We start from the raw sequence: 12632 nt of genomic DNA on the forward strand, positions 1-12632 counted from the left end.
TGTGTGTGTGTCTGTGTGTCTGTGTGTGTGTCTGTGTGTCTGTGTGTGTGTCTGTGTGTGTGTGTGTGTGTGTGGCGGTGGGGGGTTGTTGTTGCTTCCTCCCCCTCTGCCATATACATCCCAGCACAACTCAGGGCTGGAATTCAGTGCTGAACTGAAATACAGGGCTTACAAGGTTATACATTTTTGTGGGATTTTTTTGGTGTTTGTTTTTGTTTTTTTTTTTTACTGCCTAAATGAAAAACAGACATGACAACGCAGCAAGGTATTAACATCTTAGAAATTTTTAAGGCACATTCCAACAAAATAAACTTTTATTGAATGCAGTATTAGGCATTCTATTTTGTTTAAGGGAACAGTGCTTCCCCCCCAAAGAGATTCCCTTTGACAATTTCTAAAAGTTGTATTTCAGTTACAGAAATATTTCTCATGTCAAGAAACACAAAACTTCAATCTAAATTTTTCTTGAATTATGAAGTGCAACTAAGTCCTTCCAAATTATGATGGTTTTCAGTAGGCACTAGAATGAGAAACCTGCAGATTGTTTACAATTGCTAGGTACAATGTTATGTTAATTCAAATTTTATACTAACCCATCTACTGTTGTCTTGAGGAATTATATAAAAAGTGGCATTTAAGAATAAAGAAATGCAGCTTAAAGAGCAGCTTATCACCATTAAAAAAAAAATCTTAATGGTAACCTGCATATTTAATGCATATTTAATTCCACAGTATGTCAGCTAGCAGAGGCATAGTCCAATAATTTAAAACTTTAGATAGGAATGTCTTTTGATTCTGAATGCAGATCATAGGTCATCATGTCCAGTAGGTGGAGGCTCAGTTGTTTCACTCTCTATTTCCTCTCCTGTGAAATTAAGTATCATAATTAGAATACAAATGTATTAATTACACTATATATTTTTTGACATCAGGAATTTTTTAAGAGAAACCCAAATCAACATATTTATCAAGACCAGAGAACCAATAGAGCCTTATAGAAGAGCTACTTGTACCAACCTCCTAGTCTAAGATTATAATTTTTTGAAATTTTACTAGATGCAAACTAAATATTTCAAATAAACTGGTAAGATACTGTTAGTGGAAGAAAAAAGCAGCACAGTTATTTCTACTCTAAGCACACTTCCTCCTTTCCACATGACCTGTCAGAAGAAATTCTGGTATTTGAAAACAAGTATTACTCAGAACTATTTTCTGTAGTGCAAACTGCTATGTTCAGCTGTTAAAATAGTCTTTAAAAAAAGCAGAGTAATTTTATTACACTGGTAAAATCATTAGTCTAAGAAAAAGCAAGCCTATTTGTCAACTTTTCATTTTGCTTTTATTCTCATTAAATGTCAGGCCATGTTTAAAGACATAGTAACTGATACCCTGAGTATCTCCACAGAAGTACAGAACTGATTTTAAAGGACTAATAACAGTGTGCACTGAGAATATAACGTCTGAACTTAATGGCCTTGAGTATTGATACTACATAGATCTTTACAAATTATTCGTACAAGATGAAAAAGCAGTCCAGGGAGAGGGGGGAACATGAGCACACAACGCAAAACCACCAAACAAGCTAAGCAGAAAGAAAATAAAGGTATGAAATTGAGTGTGTCTCATCTATTGTTCTACAACCTATATTGCAAAATAATCCTGTCTTTCACTTAGAAATTGTTAAAAAAGCTTTGATGGAGTAATGAAACACTAATGAAGGTAATCCTGCCCATAATGTGTCATACACCCTAGAGCAAAATACACTTCAATTTCTTGACTGAAGGTCTAGTTTAAATCAAGCTAAACAGTTTCTCATGACTGAAAAATGGATGTCTTCTCCATATTCACCTTCACACCAGCTCTGGCACTTCTGTAATCACTAAATAAACAAATTCAGCTTTCTCAGCCAGCAAAAAAGAATTCTGCTTAATTTTCCAATAATTCTGTGAGTTGAAGCAGCTTGCAAGCAATCAGATAAACCCTTAAGTTAATATATTTAACAATAAAGGAAAAAAGTGGGGGGGAGGAAGACCTCTTTTTTATGAGACCAGTAATTTGCTACTTTATGTAACGAAGCCAGACACTTAAGTGACTTATAAACACAACCTTGAGTTAAGCAAAAAAAAAAAATAGCAACACAAGAACAGGACATTTAAAAAATCCACTGTCTTTAATCAAGAAAACACGCATGCCAAAATATGGCCTACACGACAAACTACTTGACACAGACCACAGCTGTAAAAGGTAAGAAACTATACAGATGTCTACAAGTGACTAGACCCTTAGACAGAAATACACATTCATGTTGTCTATACAGCATATTTGTAAAAAAATCTGTTATTGAAAAGGCACTTGCCTGTTTTTAGCGTTTGAACACATGTTCCATCATTTTCTTCAAACCCGTCTGAACATACACACTTGTAACTTCCTGAAGTATTAACACAGTCCTGATTCTCTTTCACGCAGACCTTTTCAGGAAGGTTACATTCATCTACATCTAGAGATAGGATAGGGAAAGAAAGAACCCACTGCTGTTATTTTGTTATAATACTTACTGGTGCTCAGCCATATAATCAAAAATCTATTCAACTAAAAAACACTGAGGAGCAGAATGCTGCTGCAACAGATTTAACTTCTGTTAAATAATCTGTTACAGTTCTTCATGAGTTAGACTGCATTTCAAATTTATTCAGATAGTAGTGAGTTTTTTGTTTTGCAGGTCCCTATGTGAGGAAATTAATAGCATTCATTTTAACCTACTGAAGACTTCCCATAGTAATTTTCTATTGATGCCAAACTACAGCTAAGGTGAAGGGAGCCTGTAAATACATCGTCACAGTTATCAGATACTTAAGATCATGGGTATCTTCTACTCTTCCCCACAAGAGAAATTCCTGTTTCACTCCCTTTACTATCATTTCACACGTTACAATTCACTATGAATTAATATAATTTGAATTTGGACATTAATGGATTAACAGAAAGATAACAGAATCCACATTGCGTTCCTGCCTTTCTATTACAAAATGAATACAGATGCACACTTCTAATGAAGTGGTAGATAACTGACAAGAGACTCATGTATTTGTTTCCCAAACCTGCTATAAAATATTTTGTTCCTGTAGAAGTGTTTCAACTTTAAGCCTTGTCATGCATAATATAAATAACAAAGGAAGTTATAAGGAAAGCCTTTGCTGCTAATACCAGAATGACTGGATTCATTTTGATAGGCTTAAAAACTGAAGCAGACAAACGTGAATGTATGTAACAACTCCTCAGCATGGCTAACCAAAAGTGAGCTAACTGTTGTTCTACTGTGTGCTGCTAAATCCACCAACCTGTACACTTTTCATCTTCCTTCATGTATCCAGATGCGCAGGTCTTACACTTGTCAGAACCTTCCCCTGTGCAACCTATGCAGCTAGCATCACATGCTAAAACCAAAGTATTTTAAGCATAAAAATTAATATATTTGAGGTTTAAAGTCAGTCAACTTACCCACACAAGAAGTCACAGAATCACAGAATGGTTTGGGTTGGAAGGGACCTTAAGGATCATCTAGTTCCATCCCCCCTGTCATGGGCAGGGACACCTTCCACTAGATCATGTTGATCAGAGCCCCGTCCAGCCTGGCCTTGAACACTGCCAGGGAGGGGGCAGCCACAGCTTCTCTGGGTAACATGTTCCAGTGTTTCACTACTTTCTTAACTTATCTAAATCTACTCTCAGTTGAAAACTGTTACACCACATGCTATAACTACACTTCCTGATAAAGAGTCCCTCCCCATCTTTCCTGCAGGCCCCCTTTAAGTTCCAGAAGACTGTTATAAGGTCTTCCCAGAGCCTTCTTTTTTCCAGGCTGAACAACTTCAAATCTCCCAGCCTGTCCTCATAGGGGAGGTGCTCCAGCCCCCTGATCATCTTCATGACCCTCCTCTGGACCTGCTCGAGCAGGCCCATGTCCTTCTTATAATGGAGGCTCCAGAGATGGACACAGTACTCCAGGTGGGGTCTCACCAGAGTAGAGTAGAAATAACCACAAAAATCTCTTGCTCTCCTCGAGCGATGTCTAAAGCCTCATCCCCCCATGCCCAGTCAGAACCAGACCACACTGTACTAAATGCCTGGTACCATGCCCTTTCTAGCATTAGATTAGAATTATAGATGATAAACCACAACAGCAGATTTAAAAGAAACCTTTGCATGAGAAAGATCCATCTGTGTTCAAACAGTACTGGTGATCTTTGCAAGGAGAAGCAGCACACTCATCTAAATCTGAAAGATAAAAAGTGACAAGTTATCTAAAATAGTAGTCATGTTTAAATAGCCAGATTAATACTGGAGAGCTATGCTTTGAGCTCTTGTAAGAACTGGCTCTCAGATGCTATAAACTTAAACTGACTGCATTGAGAGTTTTACAAGGAGCTCAGGATCAGACATGCAATCTTAGACATAAAAGTAACATGGTAACATATACTGTTTTGTTCAGCTTAAACTTACATTAACAAATCAAAACTGATCCTCAGATGTTCTGCGATGACAATAAGACATATCAGAAATTCAAGAACTCAAATTAAATAAAACTTCGAGAATACCTGCCATCCTTGTAATTTTCAAGTCAGCATTTTGCATGCATTTATGTTTTTTAGGCAAATAGCATAACAAATAAGCAGACAGACTAGTCTTCTGGAATACTGTTGATTTCTCTACTCTTATACTACCATGCTATGGAACTTTTAAAAGTATTAAAAATGTTACGCAAATGCACACACATACACCACTTAGTCTTCTACACAAAGCAAATCGAAGAAAGCCGTTATGGTTAGGACCAGTTAAGTGAAAACCAATTCTACCTGGTAAGTTAAAACATGCTAGTATTGTGATTTCAAGGATAGGGCACAACAGCACTCGACTAAAAAATTCAGACAGAGAAAGGCTATTTCAGTCCCCTTGCTGTCTATCTCATTCTGTTCCTGTAGACATTACACCTACTCATTTCTTAATTTATACTTAATCAGTTGCAATCATTATTTGGTAAAAACCAGCTGTACAGAAGACAATACTGGAGCATCTTAAAAACATTCTTGGAACGTTCAACACTTGCCTAAGCAGGTATCGCAGGATCTGTAATTCAAATCCTAATTCTCATTAGCACTTTTAAAAAGAAGCAGTGATCAAATAATTTCTATTATAATGTTTTCAGACATTACATTAAGGGTCTTTAACAAGTCAAATTCAATCAGTTAAATAGAATGTGTTACTCTCCCCCTGGTGCATTCCTGCATTAGGACTATTTTTAGTATTTGGGTTTTCCTGAAGTGTTTCATACATATCACCTCATAAACCAAGAGAAATGCTAAGCTAGAAATAGATAAGGGATTAATGGAAGCACTGGCTTGATATCCCTTGGTATTTCTCTCCAATAATCACAAAAGTTAGTATGCCTGGCTTTTAGTGAAATGTTTGAACTCTTATTAGGGCTGAGCATTCATAAACATACAGTAATGTGAAAACACTTGTACAATTACTACAAAATATGCAGATAAATTGACAGGAATCTTTCAGTAGTTGACAAAATGGTTTCCATCAAGAGCAAGGCACTGTTCAGCATTCAAATAAAAACCATGGCATAAAAGGAACACCCCACTTGCTATCTGTATTCCACTAAATTACAAAGATACACAGTGAACAGTTTGATAAAGACAAATGTAATCATAAGGCAATCAGTGAGGAAGAAATACTGCTTTCCTGCAATGTGAAACAAATTAGAAAGAGTACAAACTAAAAAAATCTAAACTGACAGAACACTTCCATAAAATACCATAAAACTCGATATGACATCATCTAATCTCACTAGCCAACGTTGCTACAAAACCTGTTTGAAGTCTACCAAGCCTTACTCACCCACACAAACTGATTCTTCATTTTTAATCCAGCCTTCTTTACAGTCTTGGCAATCCTTGTTACTTGAACCAGTACACGTTTTACAGGCAGTGTGGCAGGCTGAGATAAGAAAAAACAATCTGAACATTGCTGAGAGATTCCAAGACAAGTTTAGGCACACAGATTCTCAAAGAAAACCTCATTTACAATTCACTGGAAGCCATCATATTTTAGTAGCTTGACCCTTCCATTTACAAGATTAAATCTTGACTTTACGGGAATATAATTTACAAAAATGCAGCTCTGTCCTACAAAAAAAAACCCAACATAGCCCCCAAACACCCAGGAAGCCAAATCCAGCAATTACAGATATCTGCACCACTTAAAACAGTGCTGCAAAATTCTAGTGACTAGAAGTGGCAGGTCCAATTTCCAGAATATTTGGGAACAGGAAATCAAGAAAGTGAACTCTGCTTGACCACTCACAGTTGGGACAATGGTTTAAACAACAGACTCAGCACTCCCACCTAACAAATCCTCAGACTAGTTTATTTGCAACTGCCTACAAGAGCTACGTGTGACGTGGTAATAGTCTGAAGAACTTCACAAGGAAACATAACAGAAGTCAAGTTGTATATGCATGTTTTATATATTACATGCACATATAACATGCAATATACAATATATGCATGTTATATAATGTAATATAAAACAAACCATGCAGAAGAATTACTACATAGCCAGATAAAGTTTGTCCTTCCTTCCCACCTCCCTCGTGACACAGATGAAGTCTGCTTCATAATTTAAAGGGAAAAAAAAAATTAAAAAATTATCAAGGGCAGTCTGGAAGGATGATTTAAGAAAATTTTAGAATTCCAAATTCCACCAAACTGACTGACATGTTTGGGTTTTTTTTTTTTTTTACATTTGTCAGTTTAAGTTGTTTCTAGTTTTGCTTACAAAAACTGAGGAAGGAAGACAAAAATCTAAGCACATGTCAAAGACTTCATTACCTGTACAAACGGAATGTGTCTCATTTCTCAAGGTACTGAAGTAACCATTAGAACAGTCCAAACAAAAATCTCCTGTATACTCCTTGTTACAGCTACATGAGCCATCTCCACCTCGGGTACCGTCACCATCACAGTGGCCATTTCCATGGCAAGGTCTTTCTGATCCACCATGACAAGCTAAAAAGAATTAAAAAAACCCCAACTTCTAAATCAGACTTAAAGGAAATAACTTCCTATTCTCAGTCACAACACCTGAATTGATTCCCTCTTCATAGACAGCGAAATGTTAAAAAAAAAAAAAAAAAAAAAAAAAAAAAAAAAAAAAAAATCACACTAAACCAAGATATATTTTCCAAAATCTTTTTTCCCTTGAGAGTAACCAAAAGGCTTGCAATAAGGAATGCTCAGCAATATACTCAAGTGTAAGAGGAACTCAAAAGAATCTCCAGGAAAGTTCAGTTACAAATTTAATTTTGGGCAAAGACCATGGCTTAGAATTTTATCTATTTTCCTAGTTTCCTATCTAAAGCTGGTATTTTTATTTATGCTGGATTGCTGAGAATGCTCATTCTGCAGTTGGAAAAACCTACTAGCAATCATTTAGGTTAATACTGGGAATTGGCACAATTCATAACAATATAAAAGGCCAAAACTGATCTCTAACAAGGCGCAAGGTTTTAGAGATTTATAAATTATACAAACTTCAGAGGCCAAAATTACTCCTTTATCACTTTTCCATCAAAGGCCTTACTCTTATCCAACTGTCTCCAACCTACTTTACTGAATTTCTCCCATTGCCTTTTTAACTAATCCTCAGTTGTGAATTTCTTCATTTAATCCCCAACAGGGTGTTTTGGCCTTTTACCCATGAAACTGGTCAAGGACTGTTGTCTACATAGCTTCTGAAAGGCCACCTACACAACAGACTTGATGTCACAGAGTCTTTGAAGCATGGGTCAGCTGTGGATGTGAGCATCAGATCAGATGGATTCTGTACACATAAGTACCCTTGACAGCTTTGTACATTACTTCATGACTTTTCTTCAGGTAGAATGGTCACAAGGCAGCTATATAACAGGCAGCAAGCTACTACACAGCAACTGCTGTCTTACACAAAATATCAGACTTCATGTATCTATGTTATGAAAGACTGAAGCAAACAGGTACAAAGAACAGAACTGCCACTGCATTGTTTCAAACAAAAAATTACCAAGGCAATCGGGTCCGTAAGTTCCAGCAGGGCAGCAAACTTCTATTGTTTCTATGCAAAACCATTGAAACAAATCAGGATACTTCTTCTTTCTGTATATGAAAGATATTAATTTATCAATAAAAAGAACAAAGAGCCAACTTGCACAATGCAGTAGAGAAATCTATTGCACATGACAAATTGGAAACCTATTTCTTCTGTCTGAAGGCGACCTTATTTCAGGAAAATAATTTCTAGAAATCAGCCTCCAGTTTAAGATTAATTTAACTTTAAAACTACAGTATTATTAATAGGACTCTACTCAAATTTTATAGACTGTATTTATGAAAAATATGAATGATACCCCCCCCCCCCCTTTTTTTTTTAACACCTTATTTTTAGGCAAGGTTTATATATTGTTTAGATCGTCTGTCTTAGGTCTTCCCTTAAAGATAACTGTTGTGCCTTTATCTCAAATATGCAGAAGATAACCCAGGACTGATATTAACATTTGCTCATATTATTGCCAACCTGACAATAGGGTGACTGTTAAAATTGCTCCTCTCTTTTAGACTGAATAAAGTATTGTTTTAGAAGGATTTTTAATATTAAAAAGTTAGTTATGTGCTATTCTAGCACTAGCATATACCTCCAAGTAACAATGAAATCGTCAGATATTATTTTGCAAGCAAGCCCGGGGACTACTACAGTTCTGAATGACAATTCACAGATCTCAGTATCATGATGATGCTGAAGTCTCAAAAACTTTACTAAAGGAAAGGCTTAGATATTCTGTAGTCTGAAAGAAGTCCAGCAACTCTAGAGACACGTACAGCTTCTCTTTCTAAACAATTACATCTGACCATATTGACTCCATGGCTCAGGCCCTTAAAAGTAAGATTACCAAGTACCACATGTAATGTAGCAACTTGTGAAAAAAAGTTCTAAGCTATTCATGGACAAAGAAACTGTCTTTGGAAACTACCACAGAAAATGAGATTTGGATATTGCAGGTTAAAGGACAGAAAGCAAAGTTAATCAACTGCACTCAAAAGGTCTATTAAGTACAGAAACTTTCCAAAGAAACAATGTATTCTATTAATAGTTTTGTTTATTTTAAGAAGTCTACTTTGTCAAATTCTTTAGTTTAAGACCCATTTCTTTCAGTTCTGTAAATTAAGACAAATTTAAGACTCTGGGTTGCACAGCTCACCTTTCTGGAAGGCATGTCCTGTGAGAAGCAGCTAAGGACTCTGGGCTTGTCTAGTTTGGAGAAAAGGAGGCTGAGAGACCACCTCATTGCTCTTTAGCTCCCTGAAGAGAGGAAGTGGAGAGGGAGGTGCTGATCTCTTCTCCCTGATATCCAGTGATATGATGCATGGGAATGCTTGAAAGCTGTGCCAGGGAACGTTTAGACTGGACATTAGGAAGCATTTCTTCACTGAGAGGGTGGTCAAACACTGGAACAGCCTTCCTAGAGAGGTGGGTCAATGCCCCAAGCCTGTCAGTGTTGAAGGGGTATTTGGACAATACCCTTAAGAACATGCTTTAAGTTTTCATCAGCGCTGAAATGACGAGGCAGTTGGACCACATGATCATTGTAGGTCCCTTCCAACTGAAATTTTCTATGCTATGTTATTCTATTCCCTTCAACTGGCATGTTAATGTATACTTTATCCTTTTACCTAACTATATAGGACAGTAAAATAAAGCAGTCATTAAGAGCAAAGTCGGTTATCAAAAATCCTTATGTAATGTTATAATGGCAGTTCACCCTATTGAATTCTATCTGATTGGGTGTGCTGACAGTCTAAAGTAGTAAAAAAATAAAACTTAGAAGAAACATGATTTGGCATTAATAAAAGATCTTAAGAAATTTAAATGTTATAATGCTATCCTTGCACTAATTATAACGGTATACGAAAAGCTAGTTATAACAGAAATCACAGACTAGCTTACAAGGCAGTAGAAAAGTCAGCTGCTTCACCACCATCCTCAAGAGATCCTACTTCTAGATTTATTAGTATCAACTATTTTTTTTGATTGCCAGAAAAAAGTATTTTTTTTCAGGAGGGAAAAAAAAAAATCAAACAAAAAACCCAGAAGAACCAGAGAGTCCCTTGCAGTTTTATGACAAAAGGAAAACAAAAAGGTTAATAGACTTCAAAGTTTTCCAATGTTAGTTTGCCTCAACACCCCAGTGGTAACTGAGCAGACAGTATATAAGAAGCCAGACTGGATGTTTTGGTGCAACAGTTCTGGAACTCAAAATAAAAAGAACACGGTACAGTGGCACATATTATTAAAAGTCATCCTGAACCCAGCTGTACCCAATGGCAACGCTCAAAGGATAATGAAGAATTACCCATACTGCTACTGTTCAGGCACAAGATTCAATGTTAGTAGTTCATCCTCTTAGATATCTTATCCACAGAGATCTCCACAAAAAAAAAAAAAAAAAAAAAAAAAAGCTTACAGTTTGAACCACCATTTCTCTATATGTTCTTCATGCTCTTCTACCATGTTGTTACATTCAAAGTTACTACTGTCGCACAGATTCTCTATGATCTCTACAAGACGAATCTCACTACAAGCAGAGAAGGAAAATCGTAATTTTAATTTAAACATTTGACAACACACAAGACATAACAGAGAAGTTAGACTTCAGCCTAAAACACTTTATCAGTTTATAGCGTGTTCTGAATTAGTTCCAAAACAAAGAAAATATCAGAATAAAGAACTAACGAACATTACTTCAACCAAAAAAAAATTAGGATGATCACAAGAAGCACTTCGGCGTGCTTGCATTCATTATGTCTGCAGATTGTAGGTTTGATAGATACTTAGCTTCCCAGCAAATTTTGAGTGTAGTATTTTTCTCCTAAATTCAACAATAAATTTCATGTATTGTTAATATTTGATGTAAGTCCACAAAGCTCACAGTAACTGAGGTTCAGAATTCCCACATTTGCATCTCAATGCTCCAACTGAGATTAAAAAGTGAGTTTGGAATTTGGAAGAAAGATACCACATCCCTTTGCTCAGAAATCAAACATACATACAAAAGTGTACAGTAATCTGCACCTCTTGTAGTTTTCTGTTTGGCACTGAAATAGTAACAACTCTAGGGAGTAGACACTGCTTTAATTCTAAAACAAGTTTTGAAGTACTCTACACCTTTTATGATTATCAATTAACTACTGACCATAATTTAAGATCATTGTTTTAGGATTTTGGGGTGAATAGAAAAAACTACTATGACCAACAATAGTATTAGTTTTTGTTGGTTTCAGAAACAAGACAAATAAAGACATTAATATAGTTTCAGTCTTTACTGTAATCTTTACTTTACAGCATAATGTTACATTTTAATCGGTAAGAATTTAAGGCTTGGATATGTGAAACTTCAGCTGCAATGTTCAGTATTTAAGTTCCAGACAAACACCAGTATGGTGAAATCATGCACAGTGGATGTGAAACATGGCCGAACGGCAAGTACTGAGACAGCTTACCTGGACTCATACTTTGACAGCGTCTTCTCTTCCCAAGCAGTGTTTCCACCACCAAAGTTCTTTTTAGCTGTATCTGCTAATCCCTACAAATGAAAAGTACCAAAAGAATGTAAATTACATAGGGTTTGTTTCCATCAAAAATTAAGGGCAATAGTAAATGCAGATAATGAAATTGTGAAAAGCACCAGTAACGAATCAGTAAAGCTCTGAAGCTGCTGATCAAATTCCTAAGTCACAGAAACAGCTAGTGATAACATGAGAAGTGAGAAAGTGTAGGTTGTAGCCTAACATGACTCAATTTGCATAACGTGTAAACGAGGCCTTGCTAGGCCTTCGTTTACATCAGAAAAGATACAGGTACTTCTCCTTTAAGTTCTCAGGAACTTTATTAATCAGTTGAACGGGACCTCTTCTTCAATCAGCTTTAATAGTACTTGAACCAAGCTTCACCACGTAATTTAAACACAGGACCACACAGCAGGATAATTCATTGTCATCAGCACAACTTCCCCGAGTCACAGCCAATGCCTATCAAATCACACCTTGCAAAAAAATCTCCGCAACTAACGTGATCTAGCAAGCCTACGACAGAGCATATGCGTACAAAGGACATAAAGTACCTGTCACAAGCTGAAGCAGCCCATTGCTGTCTACGTTGAATTTACTGTGCCACAATGCAAGTGGTAACAGACACAGAATTCTAGGGGGTGACGTTTTCCATCAGCACTCCTCATGGAGCCAGCACAGCCAATCATTTTGCACTGAAGCACCAAAACACCTTTGGTAGCAAAGCTCGAGCAGCTTTGTAGCCTACCGACTTAAGGACTGCAACTGTTACCGAAGCCGGGAGCAACCTGCTGCCGCGTACCGGCTTCGCTAGACGCTGTCAGTACCGGAGCACCGGGCGGAAGCGCTCACACAGCTCGGCCGAGGGGCTTTAGGAGCTGCGGGGCAGAAAGCCGGGCAGGCCGGGGGGCCGCAGATTTCTGGCGGGCCCGGCACCTCTCCGCGACCGTCGTCCCTAACCGGCCCGGA

General features: G+C 37.0%; 1 protein-coding gene across 1 annotated transcript; it reads right to left on the reverse strand.

Moving 5' to 3' along the window:
* Positions 1-283: 283 nt before the first annotated feature.
* CRELD2 (cysteine rich with EGF like domains 2) lies at positions 284-12352 on the reverse strand. Its single transcript, XM_026868001.1, has 10 exons — positions 12263-12352; positions 11598-11680; positions 10562-10672; positions 8107-8198; positions 6897-7073; positions 5905-6003; positions 4198-4275; positions 3339-3434; positions 2357-2497; positions 284-865 (listed from the first exon to the last, which is right to left on the reverse strand). Exons 1-10 carry the CDS (start codon positions 12350-12352, stop codon positions 807-809), a joined length of 1026 nt encoding a protein of 341 aa, XP_026723802.1. The 3' UTR covers positions 284-806.
* Positions 12353-12632: the final 280 nt, after the last annotated feature.

The sequence above is a fragment of the Athene cunicularia genome (assembly GCF_003259725.1).
Source record: "Athene cunicularia isolate RWA chromosome 1 unlocalized genomic scaffold, athCun1 chr1_part2, whole genome shotgun sequence".
Classification (NCBI taxonomy): Eukaryota; Metazoa; Chordata; class Aves; order Strigiformes; family Strigidae; genus Athene; species Athene cunicularia.